At 42.2% G+C, this 17,233-nt stretch overlaps 1 protein-coding gene across 4 annotated transcripts in view; it reads left to right on the top strand.

Moving 5' to 3' along the window:
- BMX (BMX non-receptor tyrosine kinase) overlaps window positions 1–17,233 on the top strand; it is a 50,124-nt gene that overhangs the window by 31,297 nt on the left and 1,594 nt on the right. For 2 of the 4 annotated variants that reach the window (XM_073799582.1, XM_073799581.1), the window contains exons 13-19: window positions 2,065–2,139; window positions 2,887–3,058; window positions 7,642–7,858; window positions 8,746–8,810; window positions 11,522–11,640; window positions 14,299–14,456; window positions 16,935–17,111. In XM_073799582.1, the coding sequence (XP_073655683.1) occupies window positions 2,065–2,139; window positions 2,887–3,058; window positions 7,642–7,858; window positions 8,746–8,810; window positions 11,522–11,640; window positions 14,299–14,456; window positions 16,935–17,111 (983 nt within the window). Of the gene's footprint in view, window positions 1–2,064; window positions 2,140–2,886; window positions 3,059–7,641; window positions 7,859–8,745; window positions 8,811–11,521; window positions 11,641–13,337; window positions 13,561–14,298; window positions 14,457–16,934; window positions 17,112–17,233 lie in introns of those variants that run through there. The other 2 variants (XR_012329388.1, XM_019925617.3) reach the window with 2 other exon arrangements.

Below are 17,233 nucleotides of genomic sequence, written 5' to 3'. Positions count from 1 at the left end.
AGGGGATTGGAAGAAAATACTAAAATGTTTATTTAGATTTGTTTCTAAAATCTAATTCTCTTAAGTTTTCTATTTGTGAGTATATTTTATGATTCATATATTGTATCAACACAGCAGCAATTATATATACACATATTTTGGAGGAGTATGTTAATTTTTTTTTTTTTTTTTTGCTAATTAAAGGTGCAGGATTTACAAGAGACCACTCATGTAAAAACTAGATAAGTAATAGAGAAAAAAGGAAGGAGAGAAACGAAACATGTGTGAGAGCTCCCAGGACTTGGAAAACATCACACATTTAAAGCAAGAAACATACATTTTTAAAAATGAGTTATTTTGAACCACTATAAATACTTTATTTTAACCCAGCTTTACCATAACTCCATGTAAACAATTAAAATGACTTGACCGTTAAATGCAATTTAGGAATAAGCTCATTTTTAATTTTTTTTATTTTTATTTTTGCGGTATGTGGGCCTCTCACTGTTGGGGCCTCTCCCGCTGCGGAGCACAGGCTCTGGACGCGCAGCCCCAGCGGCCATGGCTCACACGCCCAGCCGCTCCATGGCATGTGGGATCCTCCCGGACCGGGGCACGAACCCGTGTCCCCTGCATCGGCAGGTGGACTCTCAACCATTGCGCCACCAGGGAAGCCCAAGCTCATTTAAAAAAAAAAAAATTCAAGTGGTTTACTTATCTTGTACCCTTGTGTACTGTTTGGATTTGTTTTTTTTAACCAAATGTATGTGCTGTGTGTATAATACTTAAATATGGGAGTATAAAAAGATAGCAAAATACCTGAATAGCCATTTTTCCAAAGAAGATATACAGATGGCCAAAAGACATATGAAAATATGCTCAAGATCAGTACTCATCAGAGAAATGCAAATCCAAACCACAGTGAGCTATCACCTCACACCTGTCAGAATAGCTACCGTCAAAAAGTCCACAAATAACAAACGTTAATAAGGATGTGCAAAAAAGGGAACCCTAGTACGCTATTGGCGGGAATGTAAATTGGTGCAGCCACTATGGAAAACAGCATGGAGGTTCCTCAAAAAACTCAACATAGCACTGCCATATGACCCAGCAATCCCACTCCTGGGTATATATCTGAAGAAAATGAAAACACTAATTTGAAAAGATATATGCACCCCATGTTCACAGCAGCATTATCTACAATAGCCAAGATATGGAAACAACTTAAGTGTCCATCAACAGATGCATGGATAAAGAAGATGTGGTATATGTATATACAATGGCATATTACTCAGCAATAAAAAATAATGAAATTCTGCCATTTGTAACAACTGGGTAGACCTAGAGGGTTTATGTTTAGTGAAATAAGTCAGTGAAATAAGACTTATATGTGGAATCTAAAAAATAAAATGAATGAATACAACTAAACAGAAACATACTCGCAGATAAAGAGAACAAATTAGTGGCTACCAGTGGGGAGAGGGAAGGGGGGAGGGACAAGATAGAGACAGGGGACTAAGAGATACAAACTACTATGTCTAAAATAAATAAGCAACAAGTATATATTGTACAGCACAGGGGAAAAGAGCCATTATTTTGTGATAACTTTAAGTGGAGTATAATCTATAAAAATATTGAATCACTGTGCTGTACACCTGAAACTAATAAAATATTGTAAATCAACTATACTTCAATTTAAAAAAATAGTTGATGGCTAGCTACAAATGCAATAAAATAATTAAAACAAGAAAAGCTAGCAAAATAAAAATGAGAAACTTTTTAAAATAAAAGATTCCATCAAGCAACTAACTTTGATGAGATTTTTAAAAAATCACATAAAGTATTGATAGCTTTTACTCTTTGAATTTTTGCCTTACATAGAACTAGTTAGTCAAGTCAAGCAAATTAATATAACTACAGGATGAATATGGTTAGAATGGATTCTCTCTCTGCATGACAACATCATGAACTCTGTGCTTTTTCAGCTGCTCTAGAGAGAGCATAAGCAGAGGTGTGAACCAATGTAAGGTAATGTGATGTGATATAATGTCATCATGTGATGATGTGAAGCTGATTCCATTGCAGGCATGATCACACGACTCCGCCACCCTGTGTCAACGAAGGCCAACAAGGTTCCCATCTCCGTGTCCTTGGGAAGTGGTATGGACATGCCCTTGGGTTCTTAAACTCCATTTCCTACCATTTTTCATTTTTTATATATATATATATATATATATATATATGTGTGTGTGTGTGTGTGTGTGTGTGTGTTTGGTTAATTTACTGGAAAAAAAAAGATGGAAGACAGGGAGGAGATCCCTATTCAGCTTGTGTCAGGGAGGGCTTCAGCTCTAATATGTTCATTCGTTTTCTTAAACAAACTGAAACCTTTTCTGTCCTCCCAACCTAACTCTGTAATCTCCCCAGCATTACCAAAAAGACTGACCCAGTCATCAGCCTCTAGAACCCCACTGCCTGTCCTTTCTTCTTCTAGGATTCTCTGCCTGCTCAGGGGAGCCAGTTTGCAACCTGGATCACAGCTTAATTTATTTTATAAGAAAATGTAATGATATTTTACTAAGCTAAGGGCACTGAGCACATTTTGACACCAAGTCTTTCCAAGATGCCTCTGGTTGGCAAAGGTTATTTCACTCTAACTTTTCTTGTCAATAATTGTAGGTGCTTCAGGAACAATATTGTTCTGGTGACATTATCATGTGGTCTAATAGATCATAAGATCATATCACTAAGGATTTTCTTTTTAAGTGATCAACTTAAAATTAAAAGGTCTTGCTGTTCTTCATATTGTCAGTGTTAAACTCTCATTGGAGAGGGAACCACTTGGGAAGCTGTTAGCCCCAAAGCCTTCTATTCTCACCCTAAAGAGGGTCTGTCTTGCCTTATTAGGAATCTGGGAACTGAAAAGAGAAGAGATTATGCTGTTGAAGGAGCTGGGAAGTGGCCAGTTTGGAGTGGTCCATCTGGGCAAGTGGAAGGGGCAGTATGATGTTGCTGTTAAGATGATCAAGGAGGGCTCCATGTCAGAAGATGAATTCTTCCAGGAGGCCCAGACCATGATGTAAGTTTCTCCTGAGGAATGGTTGTTTACCCTCACCATGAGGGGACATTCATGCTAACGGATCTGTCCCTAACATTTGCAAGGCCTGAATCAAGAGTCCACATAGCATAGAATATATAACGGAATATTACTCAGTCATAAAAAAGAATGGAATAATACGATTTGCAGCAACATGGATGGACCTAGAGATGATCATACTAAGTGAACACAGACAAAGACAAATATCATATGATATCACTTATATGTGGAATCTAAAATATGACGCAAATGAACTTATTTACAAAACAGAAATAGACTCAGACATAGAAAACCAACTTATGGTTACCAAAGGGGAGAGGTCGGGGAGGGATAGATTAGGAGTTTGGGATTAACATCTACACACCACTGTATATAAAATAGATAAGCAACAAGGACCTACTGTACAGCACAGGGAACTGTATTCAGTATCTTGTAATAACCTATAATGGAAAAGACTGTGAAAAAGAGTGTGTGTGTGTTTGTGTGTGTGTGTGTATCTGAATCACTTTGCTGTGCACCTGAAACTAACACAACATCGTAAATCAACTATACTTTAATTTAAAAATGCACCATTTTTCAACAGGAAAAAAAGAATCCACAGATCATAGATACAAATATTTAGAAGTTATAAGTCAATTTAACACCCATTACACAAAATTGGTTCTATGCGTCTCCTCTGACAAGTATACCTTCACAACAACCTGAAAGGTCGTATTCAAATTTAGAATTCTCAAGGCTCTTTAGAGAAGTCAGCCTCTGGACCATGCTCCCCACCCCCCGCAAAACTCCACCCCTCCCCTTTCTCTTCCCACCCCCAGCCCCATCCTGTACTCAGTGCCTATGTGCAGACAGAGCATTCAGTACATCCGAGCTCCCTCTGTGTCTCCCACAAGCAACTATCTCGGCTAGGGGTAGGCACACCAACGGCATGGTTCACTCTTGGGGAGATAGACCAGGAAGAGTCTGCAAAGGTCCTGGAAGAGGCCTCAGTACTTTGTGGGCAGGGGATTCCAGAGTCCTGGTACCCCAAGAGTGATAAAGAGATACACTGGTTCTGAGTGGACATGTCTCCTTAGCCCTCTGGCCTCTTTGTCCTGTGGGGAGGGATGCGGTGGAATGAGGAACAGAGTGGGGCCCTGTAAAGCACATGCCCAAGGGCACGAGCTTCTAGTGGCCAGGACTAAGGCACTACTGAAAACTAACGCCCTACAACAATCCCAACACAGTGTGGTACAAGTCCTGTTCTCACCCTACTTCTTTCCTCATCTGATAAATGAAGATACCCTTCCTAATGGACCTCAGCTCCAAGCACAGCTCTCAACTCTTGGCAATTCATATGTGTTCTCTCTCTCTAGCTCTCCCCCTCCCTCTCCCTCTCCCTCCCCCTCCCCTCCCCCCCCCCCCATGTATGTAAGTACAAAGACCTCTTTTAATGATTATACCTCTTGTCAGCATGGTGAATCAGACTTTGAAGGGTGACCAACCATCCATTTTTGCCTGGGACTTCCCTGGTTTCAGCACTGAAAGTCCCACATCCTGGGAAACCCCTCAGTCCCAGGCAAACTGGGACAGTGAGCTGGCCATCCTACTCTAAGGAACCAATCAGCATGGTATGAAAAACAATGCTATAGCAGGCCTTTGGTCAAAGACACTTGAAACCACAAAGCCTAGCCTGCTACAGAGGAATAACATTTTTAAAAAATTTACTTAAACACTTATATACAGTGTTTACAGGCATCTCTCTGAGTGCTTTATAAACATTAATGCATTCAATCCTCATAAGAAGGCTATGAGGGATGTACCATTGTTGTCTTTGGTAGGAAAACATTGTTGTGTTTGGTAGGAAACTAAAGCACAGAAATGTTAAATAACTAGCCCAAGGCCACCAAGCTAGTAAAAGTGGCAGACCAGAGATGCAAACCCAGCAGCCCTTCCAGCGTCCATTTCCTTAGTCATTCTTTTATGAAGACCAAAGGCACCCGGAGAGTCAGAATAACCACTTTTACTGCAATTGCCCAATTGTTTGGAAGCAGAGGTACTATGCAAACAGAAGCCTTTGGCTGGGGCTGGCTTCACGGGCACACAACCTGCACAGTGTCGAGGGCTCCTGCACTTAGAAGGGCTCCGCGCTTGGTTTAATGCTGTGCTGTCACCATTGAAATTCTTAATAATTCTTACACAAGGATCCCTGCATTTTCACTTTGCGCTGATCCCTGCAAATTATGTAGTTCATCCTGTCTCTGGCAATTGTACTGTCATAAAACGGGGGAAGGGGTCCTTGATGTCAGAACAGAAAAATCCGACAGGAACTCCCTTAGGGTCATGGTGTAACCCCTGTGTCATGGTGTAACTTTAAAAGATATTTTTTGCTATTAGAGAGCTGGTAATCCTACAGAATCCTAAAAAGTCATTAACAAATCACCTAGTCATAGAGAACGAGTCCAAACTGTATCATCAGGGGAAACTGTTAAATCTCAAATGTAATGGTCAAACGGAGGCCTGAAATGTGGGAGGTGTCAATTGACATGGTATTCCTACCATGTGCCCCCTGGGCAGTGACTGAATTTGCTCAAGGAACACCTTTTATTGGGTGATAGACCTTGGTCCCACCACAAGCCTTCCCTTTGAAGGGAGCAATGCAGGTCCCTAACACTGCTCAAATATGCATAACCCAGCCTTGAGTAACATGGTAACACATGTCCCTATAGTCAAACTAAGGAGGAAAAAAATAACTGAATATTTAATGAATCCTCATCTGTTAAAAAAATTGTCAAGTTGACATGTTAAATTTAATTTAGTCTACACATCTGAACATTAAAGAATCATCCTGTAATGCTCATCATCATTAATTTTTAGAGAAATGCAAATCAAAACTATGAGGTACCACCCCACACGAGTCAGAATGGCCATTACCAAAAAAATCTACAAATAACAAATGCTGGAGAGGGTGTGGAGAAAAGGGAACCCTCCTACACTGTTGGTGGGAATGTAAATTGGTGCAGCCACTATGGAAAACAGTACGCAGGTTCCTCAAAAAACTAAAAATAGAGCTACCATATGACCCAGCAATCCCACTCCTGGGCCTATACCCTGAGAAAACCATAACTGGAAAAGATACCTGCACCTCTATGTTCATAGCAGGACTATTTTTTTATTGGGGTACAGTTGCTTTACAATGTTCTCTTAGTTTCTGCTGTACAGCAAAGTCAATCAGTTATACATATACATATATTCCCTCCTTTTTAGATTTCCTTCCAATTTAGGTCACCACAGAGCACTGAGTAGAGTTCCCTGTGCTATACAGTAGGTTCTCATTAGTTACCTATTTTATATACAGTAGTGTATATATGTCAGTCCCAATCTCCCAATTCATCCCACTCCCCCTTCCCCCCTTGGAAACCATAAGTTTGTTTTCTACATCTGTGACTCTCTTTCTGATTTGCAAATAAGTTTACCTATAGCAGCACTTTACAGTAGCCAAGACATGGAAGCAACCTAAGTGTCCATCGACTGATGAATGGATAAAGAAGATGTGGAACATATATACAATGGACTATTACTCAGCCATAAAAAGGAACGAAATAATGCCATTTGCAGCAACATGGATGGCCCGAGAGATTATCATACTAAGTGAAGTAAGTCAGACAGAGAAAGACAAATACCATATGATATCACTTAGACGTGGAATCTAAAATATGACACAAATGAACTTATCTACAAAACAGAAACAGACTCACAGACATAGAGAACAGACTTGTGGTTGCCAAGGGGAAGTGGGGTGGAAGAGGGATGGAGTGGGAGTTTGGGGTTAGCAGATGCAAATTATTATATAGAGAATGGATAAACAACAAGGTCCTATTGTATAGCACAGGAAACTATATTCAATATCCTGTAATAAACCATAATGGAAAAGAAAAAGAAGCATCCTGTAAATTGATAAGAATAGATCAACTACATAAGGGCTAGTTGATGAACATCATAATAGCTGTCGTGACCTACTAGAAGTGCTATGTCACGTGGTTATTCTTTTCTAAGTTTATCATCAAAAAAATAACGTCACAATAATGCAAAATGAAATTTTTTTAAAAAGGAAAATCAGAACTAATCTCACTTCTCTAACATGGAAACTATTTTCATTTTACCTACACCCTTCATATTCTATTTTTTTTTTAAGGAAATGTTTAGACAAGAAAGTTGGATGCTTTAACATGGAAATGACTTCTCCTAGGGTATAGCTCCCTCCAAATCAGCCATGGAGTTCTCAAGATGCCACGAGACTAAGCAGGATTTCTGAGGCAACAGACCACTGCTTCCCTGATTCTCTGTAGCAAAGTTGAACAAGCACCCAGAACAGCTTAACGGCTGCTGAGGTTGTCAATATCCAAGAGGAGGCAGCATTTTTCTGCTTCCAAAGGCTAACGCTCCCAGAATCAGACCCTTCCTCCGTTCCACTAGAAGGGGGGAAATTAAAACACACAAAAATCTGACAGTGATTCTTTTTCAGGACATCTGGAAAATGCAGTATGGAAATTCAGTATTGAACTTTGAACATCTGTTGTTTCCAGGAAACTCAACCATCCCAAGCTGGTGAAATTCTATGGAGTGTGTTCAAAGAGATACCCTATATACATAGTGACTGAATATATAACCAATGGCTGCTTGCTGAGTTACCTGAAGAGTCATGGGAAAAGACTTGAGCCCTCCCAGCTCTTAGAAATGTGCTATGATGTTTGTGAAGGCATGGCCTTCTTGGAGAGCCACCAGTTCATACACCGGGACTTGGTAAGGAAAGAAAGCTATCCCCAGCTCCCTCCTCCAGCGATGGGGCCACTGGGAGGGACGGCAAGGAGGGCATCTTCACTTATACTTTGCTCACTTGTGACATGCTTAAGCGCATGACATTTTTGTAATCAAAATCACAATTTCATAATAAAATACTTGAAGTATAGAAAGAGTAGAAGTAGCCATCAAGATCTATGTACTTAGGTTGCGGTATAAAGGAAAACAGATGGAAAGGAAAGACTTTGGTCACTTTACTGTTTCCCGGAACCATTTAACCCAAGGTTACCTTTACTCCAGGAAGGGTTTAGTGCTAAAGGAGTTGTTCAGTACCATAACCAAAAATACAAGAAATGAAATTTGTGTGTGTCTTTGGGTCAGGGTGGGCATGGAGAGTGTTCTGCTTGGTTTGCACTGGTATTGATTGATCTTTTAAGATTTTCTTGTGCTGAACAGCAAACCTGCCATGCACCCTAGGCCAGTGTATTTGGGGTTCCCAGCGCAGCAGTTACGCCTTCAAAGCGCCTGTTAATGCACGGTGCCCTAGCAGTGTGGAGAGGGAACCCCTAGACATGATTTTTGCCTTCTCATTGATGAGCTCATGTTCTGTGTTTAATGTCTAATACCTTTCGTGCTGTTTGACAAGGATGGATGCTTGAGGCAAAATACTTATGGGAGCACATTTTCATTCTGAAAAATGGAAAATTGCGAAGGAAAAAAAACAACTCCTATACTCTAGATATTTCCTTTGAAATAGAGCATTTGGGGTTGTGATAGGCAATCTTCGATTTTGCTGAGAATTCTGCCAAAGAAAAGGAAAATGTCTGATTTTGATGCCAGGGGATTCTTGGTCATCTTTACTACTTGGTAATTTTGCTTTCCCTCTAAAGGCTGCTCGGAACTGCTTGGTGGACAGTGACCTCTCTGTGAAGGTTTCTGACTTTGGGATGACGCGGTAAGCCAATTCCCACAGGGCAGCCAATGCAACAGGGGTTTCCATTCACATCAAAATGCGGATATAGAACCTGCTCTCAATCAGGGGCTTAAAAACCGGGATCCCTCCCCCACTCTACCTCTGCCCACCTCATTTCTCCACCCATAAGATGGGATTGTTCTTCAGAAATTGCCCCAAGTCCTTTTTAGTTCTTTCAACACCTTGATAAATATTTCCTAAACTTAAGAATAAATTCCATGAAAATCTTAAATATTCAAATATAACATGTTACAGCCAGACATACAACCCAGAAAAGCTTAAAAAGCCTTGATTGAGTGAGCGTGTGTGTGTGTTGTGGCTCCTTCACCCCTTCTGGCTGTTTCCTCTTAACACTGTATGTTCAAATGGACAGGGCATTAACACTAGGACAATTTTTCTTGCCATTTTATTAAATTTCCTGTATCATCAGGTAAGGCAGTAGACTCAGATTCTCTCGGTGAGCACTCTAGCAACACTTCAGGATTTGAGAAATTAGTTTGAGTGTGACAGCAGTTTAACAAGAGTCTTCCATTTCCTGAACTCTGAATCCTTATACTATGTAAGCCTCAGAGTCAATTTTCATGGTTTTACATAGGAAATGAAGACATACATGGTAGCCTTTCCATTCAACAAACATTTATTGAGTGCCTACGCAGTGCCTGGGCCTTATGAGAGATACTGAAATGTATGGGATACTCCCTGCCCTCAAACTGCCCATGGTTTAGTCTACAGGGCAAGCAGATGTCCCTGCCATTGAGACAAAATACAGCTATAAAGTTGTGCCCACTCAACATAAACTCATGTCATTCTGAGGAGAGATAACGCAGTTTCAAAGCGATCTGAAGAGGTGACGAAAGCCAGCTCTATGTTTAGCCAGCATGGCCCTAAAACACCATAGGAAGATCTATTTTTTTTTTAAGTCTTCTCCAAATTTCATTAGAGAAGCTGCTCCTCTTCTGGGACCCCTCAGTGTTGCCAGGGTGTCCCTTTAGCTGCGTGCTCCCTGCCACCCTCCTCTGACCATGCACTTCCTCTCCAACGCCCACACTTCGAATGTGCAGCTCGCCTGAGCGCAAGAGAAAAAGCTGCTCACAGCTGCTCAGGACAGGGAGAGGCTCCCAGGCCGAGGGAGCTGATCCCACTTTGTTCTCAAAGCAGAAATATGGGCTGTTACGCCAGCATCCAGGGACTATACTGTCAAGTTCTTTGTAACTTAGGAAAAGGGGGCTGCACGTCTTGCTCTAAATAAGGGATCCTGGAGGCCATGCACCAGGCCCTGTTGGTCATGAAGCTCTGGGGTCACATTAGTCAGATGCCTGTGATTGAACTTGGTCCTGATGATTCGAAGGAAGGTTTAGGTCATGAGCAGAGCCCAGTCAGGGGTGTCAGGGTTGTTTCTGAGTGTCTGGTGGTGTCTGAGGAGCTGAGGGGGCTTGGGAGGGAAGTATGGAAGGTGCTATATGTAATCTTATGGAAGCATTATTTATTATTACTATTATTAATATTTCCCAGAATGATTTGCCACACCAGCTTTTTCAGCTATTTTAAAGTACAATAAACATCTCTAACACATTTTTGTGTGTGAAGTTTTCCTATAAATTATATCCAAAGTTTCAGTCTCCATCATTTTCATTTTTCTATTTTCTTGAGTTAGTAGTCATTATTTACGTGTTTTTTGTGGGCTTCTCCTTTTTTAATTGTACAAATAATATATGCTTATTGTAAGAAATATAGCAATAGTGTATAAAGCAAAAAGTAGAATCTACCCCCCCACCCATTCCCCTTATTTTCAGCACTAGGAGTAACTATGGCTGACACATTCAGTGGATGTCCTTTCAAACCTGATTCCTAAGTGTACCCAATCATAGACACAAATATGGACATTTACTGTTTGTCCCCACAAAAATGGAATCACATTACCTATACATGCTTTTGCACTAACCATAAACCATAGGCATCTTTTTATTTTGGTCAGTGTAGAGTGATCTCTTTTTTCATGGCTGCATACTATTCTATTAATGTACCATATTATATTTAATCACTCCTCAGCCTGGGGACATTGAGGTTGATTGCATTTTTATCGTTATTATAAACAAAAGTGTACTGCATATCTTGAGCATATATTTTTATGGTCTTGATAACTTCATAAGATATTATTGCTGTCCATCATTGTTTACAATAGCAAAAGATTAGAAGTTACACGGTTAAACAAATTACGTTAATCCGTAAGAAGAAAGACTAGTCAGCCATTAAACATGATGCTGTAGGAGAATGTAACCATGGGGAAAATGTTCTTGATATGCCCTTAAAGGAAAAATAAAAGCAAACCTCAATACAACAGAAACCCAATTTTGTTCAAAGTATATATAGAAAAAAAGATTTGAAAGTACAAGTGAAAATGTATCTTGAGTGGTAGTATGTGACAGGTTATCTTTGGGGTGGGATTCGGAGTGATTTTACTTTTACTTGTTTGTGTTTCTTTCTATTCACCAAATATTTTGCATTCAGATTTTGCTATTTTCAAAGTTAGAGATCATTTTTTTAAATGCTTACAAGTCATAAGCAGCCTCTAGCTAAGCTCACACACCGAAAGGAAGCAAAAGGTCTGGAAAACCAAGGCCCTCCGCTGAGACCGGACGGCTGTATGTCCTGCATACTTGGCTGAAGGACTGTGTTGATGTTTTCCTCTGCAGGTATGTTCTTGATGACCAGTATGTCAGTTCGGTAGGAACAAAGTTTCCCGTCAAGTGGTCAGCCCCAGAGGTGTTTCACTACTTCAAATACAGCAGCAAGTCAGACGTATGGGCGTTCGGTAAGAATGTGGCCACGTGGGACCCAGCCCCATTGCATAAGCTGGCTTCCACAACAGGAAACCACAAGAGCAGCAACATCCATTTTCAGCAAAAGCTCTGGGCACTTACAAAATTACATGTATGGTTAGAGACAAGCAAGGGATTGAAGAAGGTGATGGTGACCCTTTCTTGTGCTGGTGTTAGGATGTCTGCCACGTATTGTATAATTGGCATCCTGCTAGCACCTTCTCATAAAATCAAAAGGGATAAAAGCTTTCCCACTGAAGATTTCAGTTTTCAAAAAGGAGTCACCGAAAACTAAAACCCAGTTTGCATGAGGTACAAAACGGTGAAGGGCTTAAAATGAAGTCATCGACTTTCTGCACGGAAGCGGGGTGATAATCATTCCCTTCTGAATTGACCAGTTTGGGGGGCATGCCTGGTGTAAATACCAAACATGACTCAGCACTTTCTTTGGCCCATCCCAACTTCAACTAGTGTCCCTGTTAAAATTCATCATTTAGGTCAGGGGTCAGCAGACCATGGCGCAGGACCAATTCCAGTGGCCTGTTTCTGTAAGGAAAGTTTGATCGGAGCACAGCCATGTCCTTTGTACATATGGTTTATGTATTGTCTGTGGTTGCTTTTGTGCTTGCAACAGTAGCTGTCACAGAGGCTGCATGACCCTCAAAGCCTAGAAAACTTACTTTGTGGCCCTTTATAGAAAGAGTATGCTGACCCCTATTTTACTGAAAGATCTATATTGAAATTTAGTAAACGTAATTAGACAACAGAGACAATTCTTAAATTGTGATTCTGTAGATTTTCTGGTATTTTTCTACATTGGGAGGAATGTCAGGCTTGTTTAAAATCACTGTCAGATGAGCCCAGGATAAATATTCCAAATTATCATAAGGCTATGGAATCTATTAAATACAACTGAGAACTATTTCATGCCTGTCTGAGTCCATAAGCACAATTTGACTTTCTACATGACAGCCTGAAGAAAGGAAAATGTAGTCAGCTGTTTAGTTTTCTATGTGACAATTGTTAAAAATAATTATTCCTTTTGTAAAATTGGTACTGTTCATTGTAAAAAAAATAATAATCCAATGTATACAGAAAAAGGAAAAACCACAGAGAGCATTTTGGTGAATACTTGATGTCATTTTGTGCTGATGAACTTGTCAGAATTAGTTTCAATCTCTTTGTGTCAAATGATATGCCTTATGAAAGATATTTTTAAAAATCGGTATCCTTACTCCACAGTCACAGCTGGGTTTTGACCAAAACATTGCATTACCCAGGCTGACTGCTTACCTTATGTGCCAGAATTTGGCTCCAAATATTTTCTGGCTGTTTCCAAGAACTAAATTCATTCTTAAATAATCTGTCCCCAGTGAAGATACTCAAAATAAACCAGGACCTCTGAAAGCAATTCTCAAAGAGGAGTCCCACAGATATTTTAAGCAATGATATTATTCTTGAGATAAGTGGTTAGCCTTCCAAAGAGACAACTGTGAAAGGGGCAACACGTTTTCTGATGGTTGTTTTAGAATATTTGTTTAAAAAAACCCCACAGCCACCATAACTTGTAACATTGCCTTACTGTAAATATTTTACAAAAAAATCTGTAGCCCTAAAGGTCAAAGAAGTTTTGAAGTTAGTACTTCAGTATGGTTCTAGAACAATTTTCTCCCTTCTTACATATTTCTAGTTTTCCAAGCTTTTGAAGCTGGCTGAGTGCTGGAATTCTCTGGCTTGGCCAGTACATCACAATGGCCACCATTTAGAGAGCATTTAAAATGTCTCCAGTGCCCTTCTAAATGCTCCACGTGTTTCATCCTATTCAATCCTCTCGACAACTCTGTGATGTGCAGATATCCGCATATTACAGAAGGCAAGCAGAGCTGAGAAGGACTAAGAAAGTCGCCCAGCCTGTAAGTGGCAAACCTGGGCCTCAAAAGGCACGTCTGACTGGCCCCAAACGCAACCCTCTTGACCACCATGACCAGAACTCGGTTTCTTAACCTGGAGTCCACCATACACTGGATACTTCCAGAAAATACCCTGTGAACTTCCACACAAGGAGCCCGAAAACGCTGTGCATTCACTTCCCCGAGGAAAAGCTAATGCTTTTAATCAGATCCTTGAAAGGACACCTGACCCACAAAGTATTCTAGAACACTGTGGCAATAGAAAAGGAGGAGCGTTGCCCATGATTTTATCTTAAATTTCCACCAAAAGGTAATTTGATGGTGCAGTGAAGCTGTTGCCAAGGCAAAGAGAAAGGGCGAGGACTCCCATCCATTACTCCTAAGGGCTGGAGTTGGGGCTTGTCACGGTGGGTTGGACCAGGCCTCAGCCGCCTCTCTGAAGCAGCCCAAGGGCCTTGACCCCAGGGAGCTCCCCCTGCAGCTGCCCTGGCGGGTTCCCCGTTTCCCGGCAAGAATGGGCGTCCGGGTCTCAGGGAACAGGGAGAAGAGAGCCTGGGCTCCGTAAGCTATGGTCCAGGCCCGCCCTCCCTACCCCGTCCTCCATGCTTGGACTCATCCCCCAGGGATCCCGGCTCTGACCCAGAGCCTTCCTGACCTGCCGCGTGAAGCTCGTTCGACAAACTGTACCTTTTGACGCTGGCTCTCTCTCCTCTGTCCGCCGCCGCCCTCCCCATGGTGCAGGGATCCTGATGTGGGAAGTGTTCAGCCTGGGGAAGCAGCCTTATGACTTGTACGACAACTCGCAGGTGGTCATGAAGGTCTCCCAGGGCCACCGGCTCTACCGGCCCCAGCTGGCGTGGGACACAGTCTACCAGGTCATGCACAGCTGCTGGCACGAGGCGAGTGATCCACTGGCGGGAGAGGGCACGCGCCGGGCGCATCCGGGCGTGTGGCTGCGTCACCGCCGGAAGAAGCGTTTTTGAGGCGGGGACGGGGGTGGGGGTGGGGGTGGGGGCACCTGCTACAGAGCAGGTGGAAATGGCCCTGGGCCCCTGCCCTCAGGTGTTTGTGATCTGAAACCAGCACTGTAGGCGCCAACAACTTAACAAACAACTTATATCAGCAGTGTTCTAAGGACTTTACGAATATTAACTCATTTATTCAACAGGAAACACACTATGAGTAGGTACTCTTATCATGGCTAAACGAACAGAAGTGGAAACAGAGACCCAGAGAGGTTAAGTGACTCGCCCAAGCTCACACAGCTAGTAAGAGGCAGGCTGGCTAGTGTCAGAGGCCCTGTTCTCAACCACAACACTAGAGGGTCTCTCCTCAAGGAGAAAATGTGTAACAGAGAACAAATAACACGTGTAGAGAGCACAGAATGGACAGCAGTCTGTTCTCCCTTCCCCTGTCTCCCAAGTGCTGAATAAAAGCCTTCCATGCAGGGAGAGAATAAGAGTATCTTTTTTTGTGGGACTGAAAACAGCAAGTAGCTTATAATTATATGTGCAAATTAGAAACATAGACAAGTAAGTACAGGAAGGAAGAGCTCAGAGGACACAGGGAGCCCAGCTTCCGGAACGCATCGTTATCTGAGCCAGGTCTGGAAAGCCCTACAGAGCTTCCCCAACTATGTGGGTGGAGACACAGTTCAAGGGTGTCCAGGTGAGAGCGACCAGCACAAGCACAGGTGGGGAGGCAGGAATGAGCACTGCATGCTTGGCTGGAGCTGTGGTTGGAAGGGCTGGAAATGAGTTTGGAAGAGTACGTCTGGTCCTGTAGCCTGAATGACAAGGAGAGGAGTGTGAGTTTGGCTTTCTATAGGCAACACGGAGCCCCTGAAGACATTTGCGAGTGATGTGATAATAAGAGACTTCTAAGAACATTCATCTAAGAGCCCGCAGCCCATAGCCATTATACGGTGTGGCCTCATTGACAAACGGGCCTAACGCTGCCGTCATGCGTTCACACATTCATTCATTCACTCGTAAGAGACAGATCAGTGTCGTGGTTAAGCGTGTGGACTCTGGAGCCAGAATGCTAGCTCTGGGTTGAATGCTAGCTGTGGGACCTTGCATAAGCCTCCTAACATCTCTGTGCTTCACCATAAAATAGTACTTAACTGATAGGATTATTGTGTGGATTGAATGAGTTAATATTATAAAGTCCTTAGAACAGTGCCCGGTATACAGTAAGTGCTCTAAGTGGTTGTCGTTGTTGTTACATATTAATAGAGCAGCTGTGCACCAGGCACTATGCGGGTGCTAGGAATAAATGACTGCACAGGATTTAAAGAGTTCCTCATCTCTTGTGTTGGAGCCTAGAATTCCACTTTGGAAGAGTTACTGACTGCATCACGTAACATTTTATCTTTTAGCTTAAATTCTTCTTGGAATATGGGCACTTGGTGACTTCCCACCCAATGTCACTTGAAATACTATCTAAGGCTCCCCCACTCTTTTTTACCCCAAATGTAAAGGGGATGAGAGCCTTAGGTGGCACTAGAGGGTCAGACTGGGTCAGAGAAGGGTTAGAGACCTGGCACTGCCCACAACCAGGCAGACTCACTGCTGTCACCTGGCCGACGGAGAAGAGGAGCAGACAAGGGTGTTTGAGTTGAAGCTGGGAACCTCCCTGGCCCTCCCCACTCCAGCTCCTGGGAATGTGCCTGCACCATCAGATGGACAGGGGGCCCTGAACAGGAAGGAACTGCCTTCTTCCTACAGTTGGTCCATGAAAGTGTGAGGATTGGGGCAGAATCCATTGAGAGGGGGTTGCACGGGGGCAGTCCCCAGCTGAAGGTCCTGCTTATAGTGAGTGTTTTGTAGTTTAGTCTCCCTTCTTTTTGGTATTTTATTTCACAATTTTGGGGAGAAAATTCACAATTTTCATTAGATTCCAGTTTAGCTTTCCCGTATTTCTTTGTACAAAAATGAACACGTATGTATAGGTGTGTGGTTTTGTTTCCCTTTCTTTCTTACAAAAAAAAAAAAAAAGAGCATACAAATTCCTCTCCACAGGCATCGGCCCTCTAGCAACACAGACCATTGTTAAGCTTCTGAATTCCTGCCGATCTGATAGACGAGAAATGGCATTTTAGTGCAGCTTTCCTAGGTACATCTTTCATTATGAGTGAGGCATATTTTGAAGAGCATATGTATATCTTTCTGAGAATTATATGTCATATCTTTTCCCTTTTTCTATAAGGTTTTTGTTCCTCCCACCTCAATTTTAAAGATCCCTTTAGAAATTCAGGAGATTAATACTCTATCTCTGACATAAATTGTAATTATTTTCTCCCAGTTTGTCACTTATCTTTGATTTAATTTATGATGTTCTTTGCCATGCAAAACTTTCTTTTTAAAAAAATACAGTTGCGGGGCTTCCCTGGTGGCGCAGTGGTTGAGAGTCCACCTGCCGATGCAGGGGACACGGGTTCGTGCCCCGGTCCGGGAAGATCCCACATGCTGCGGAGCAGCTGGGCCCGTGAGCCATGGCCGCTGAGCCTGCGCGTCTGGAGCCTGTGCTCCGCAACGGGAGAGGCCACAACAGTAAGAGGCCTGCGTACCGCAAAAAAAAAAAAAAAAAAAAAAAAAAAAATACAGTTGACTACATCATTATTTGCTTCTTTTGCTTCTGGAAACTGAGTTATAGTTAGATAGGCTTTGCCACA

This window comes from Tursiops truncatus, chromosome X, assembly GCF_011762595.2.
Source record: "Tursiops truncatus isolate mTurTru1 chromosome X, mTurTru1.mat.Y, whole genome shotgun sequence".
NCBI classification, from domain to species: Eukaryota; Metazoa; Chordata; class Mammalia; order Artiodactyla; family Delphinidae; genus Tursiops; species Tursiops truncatus.
This window is presented reverse-complemented; position numbering and strand designations above follow the sequence as displayed.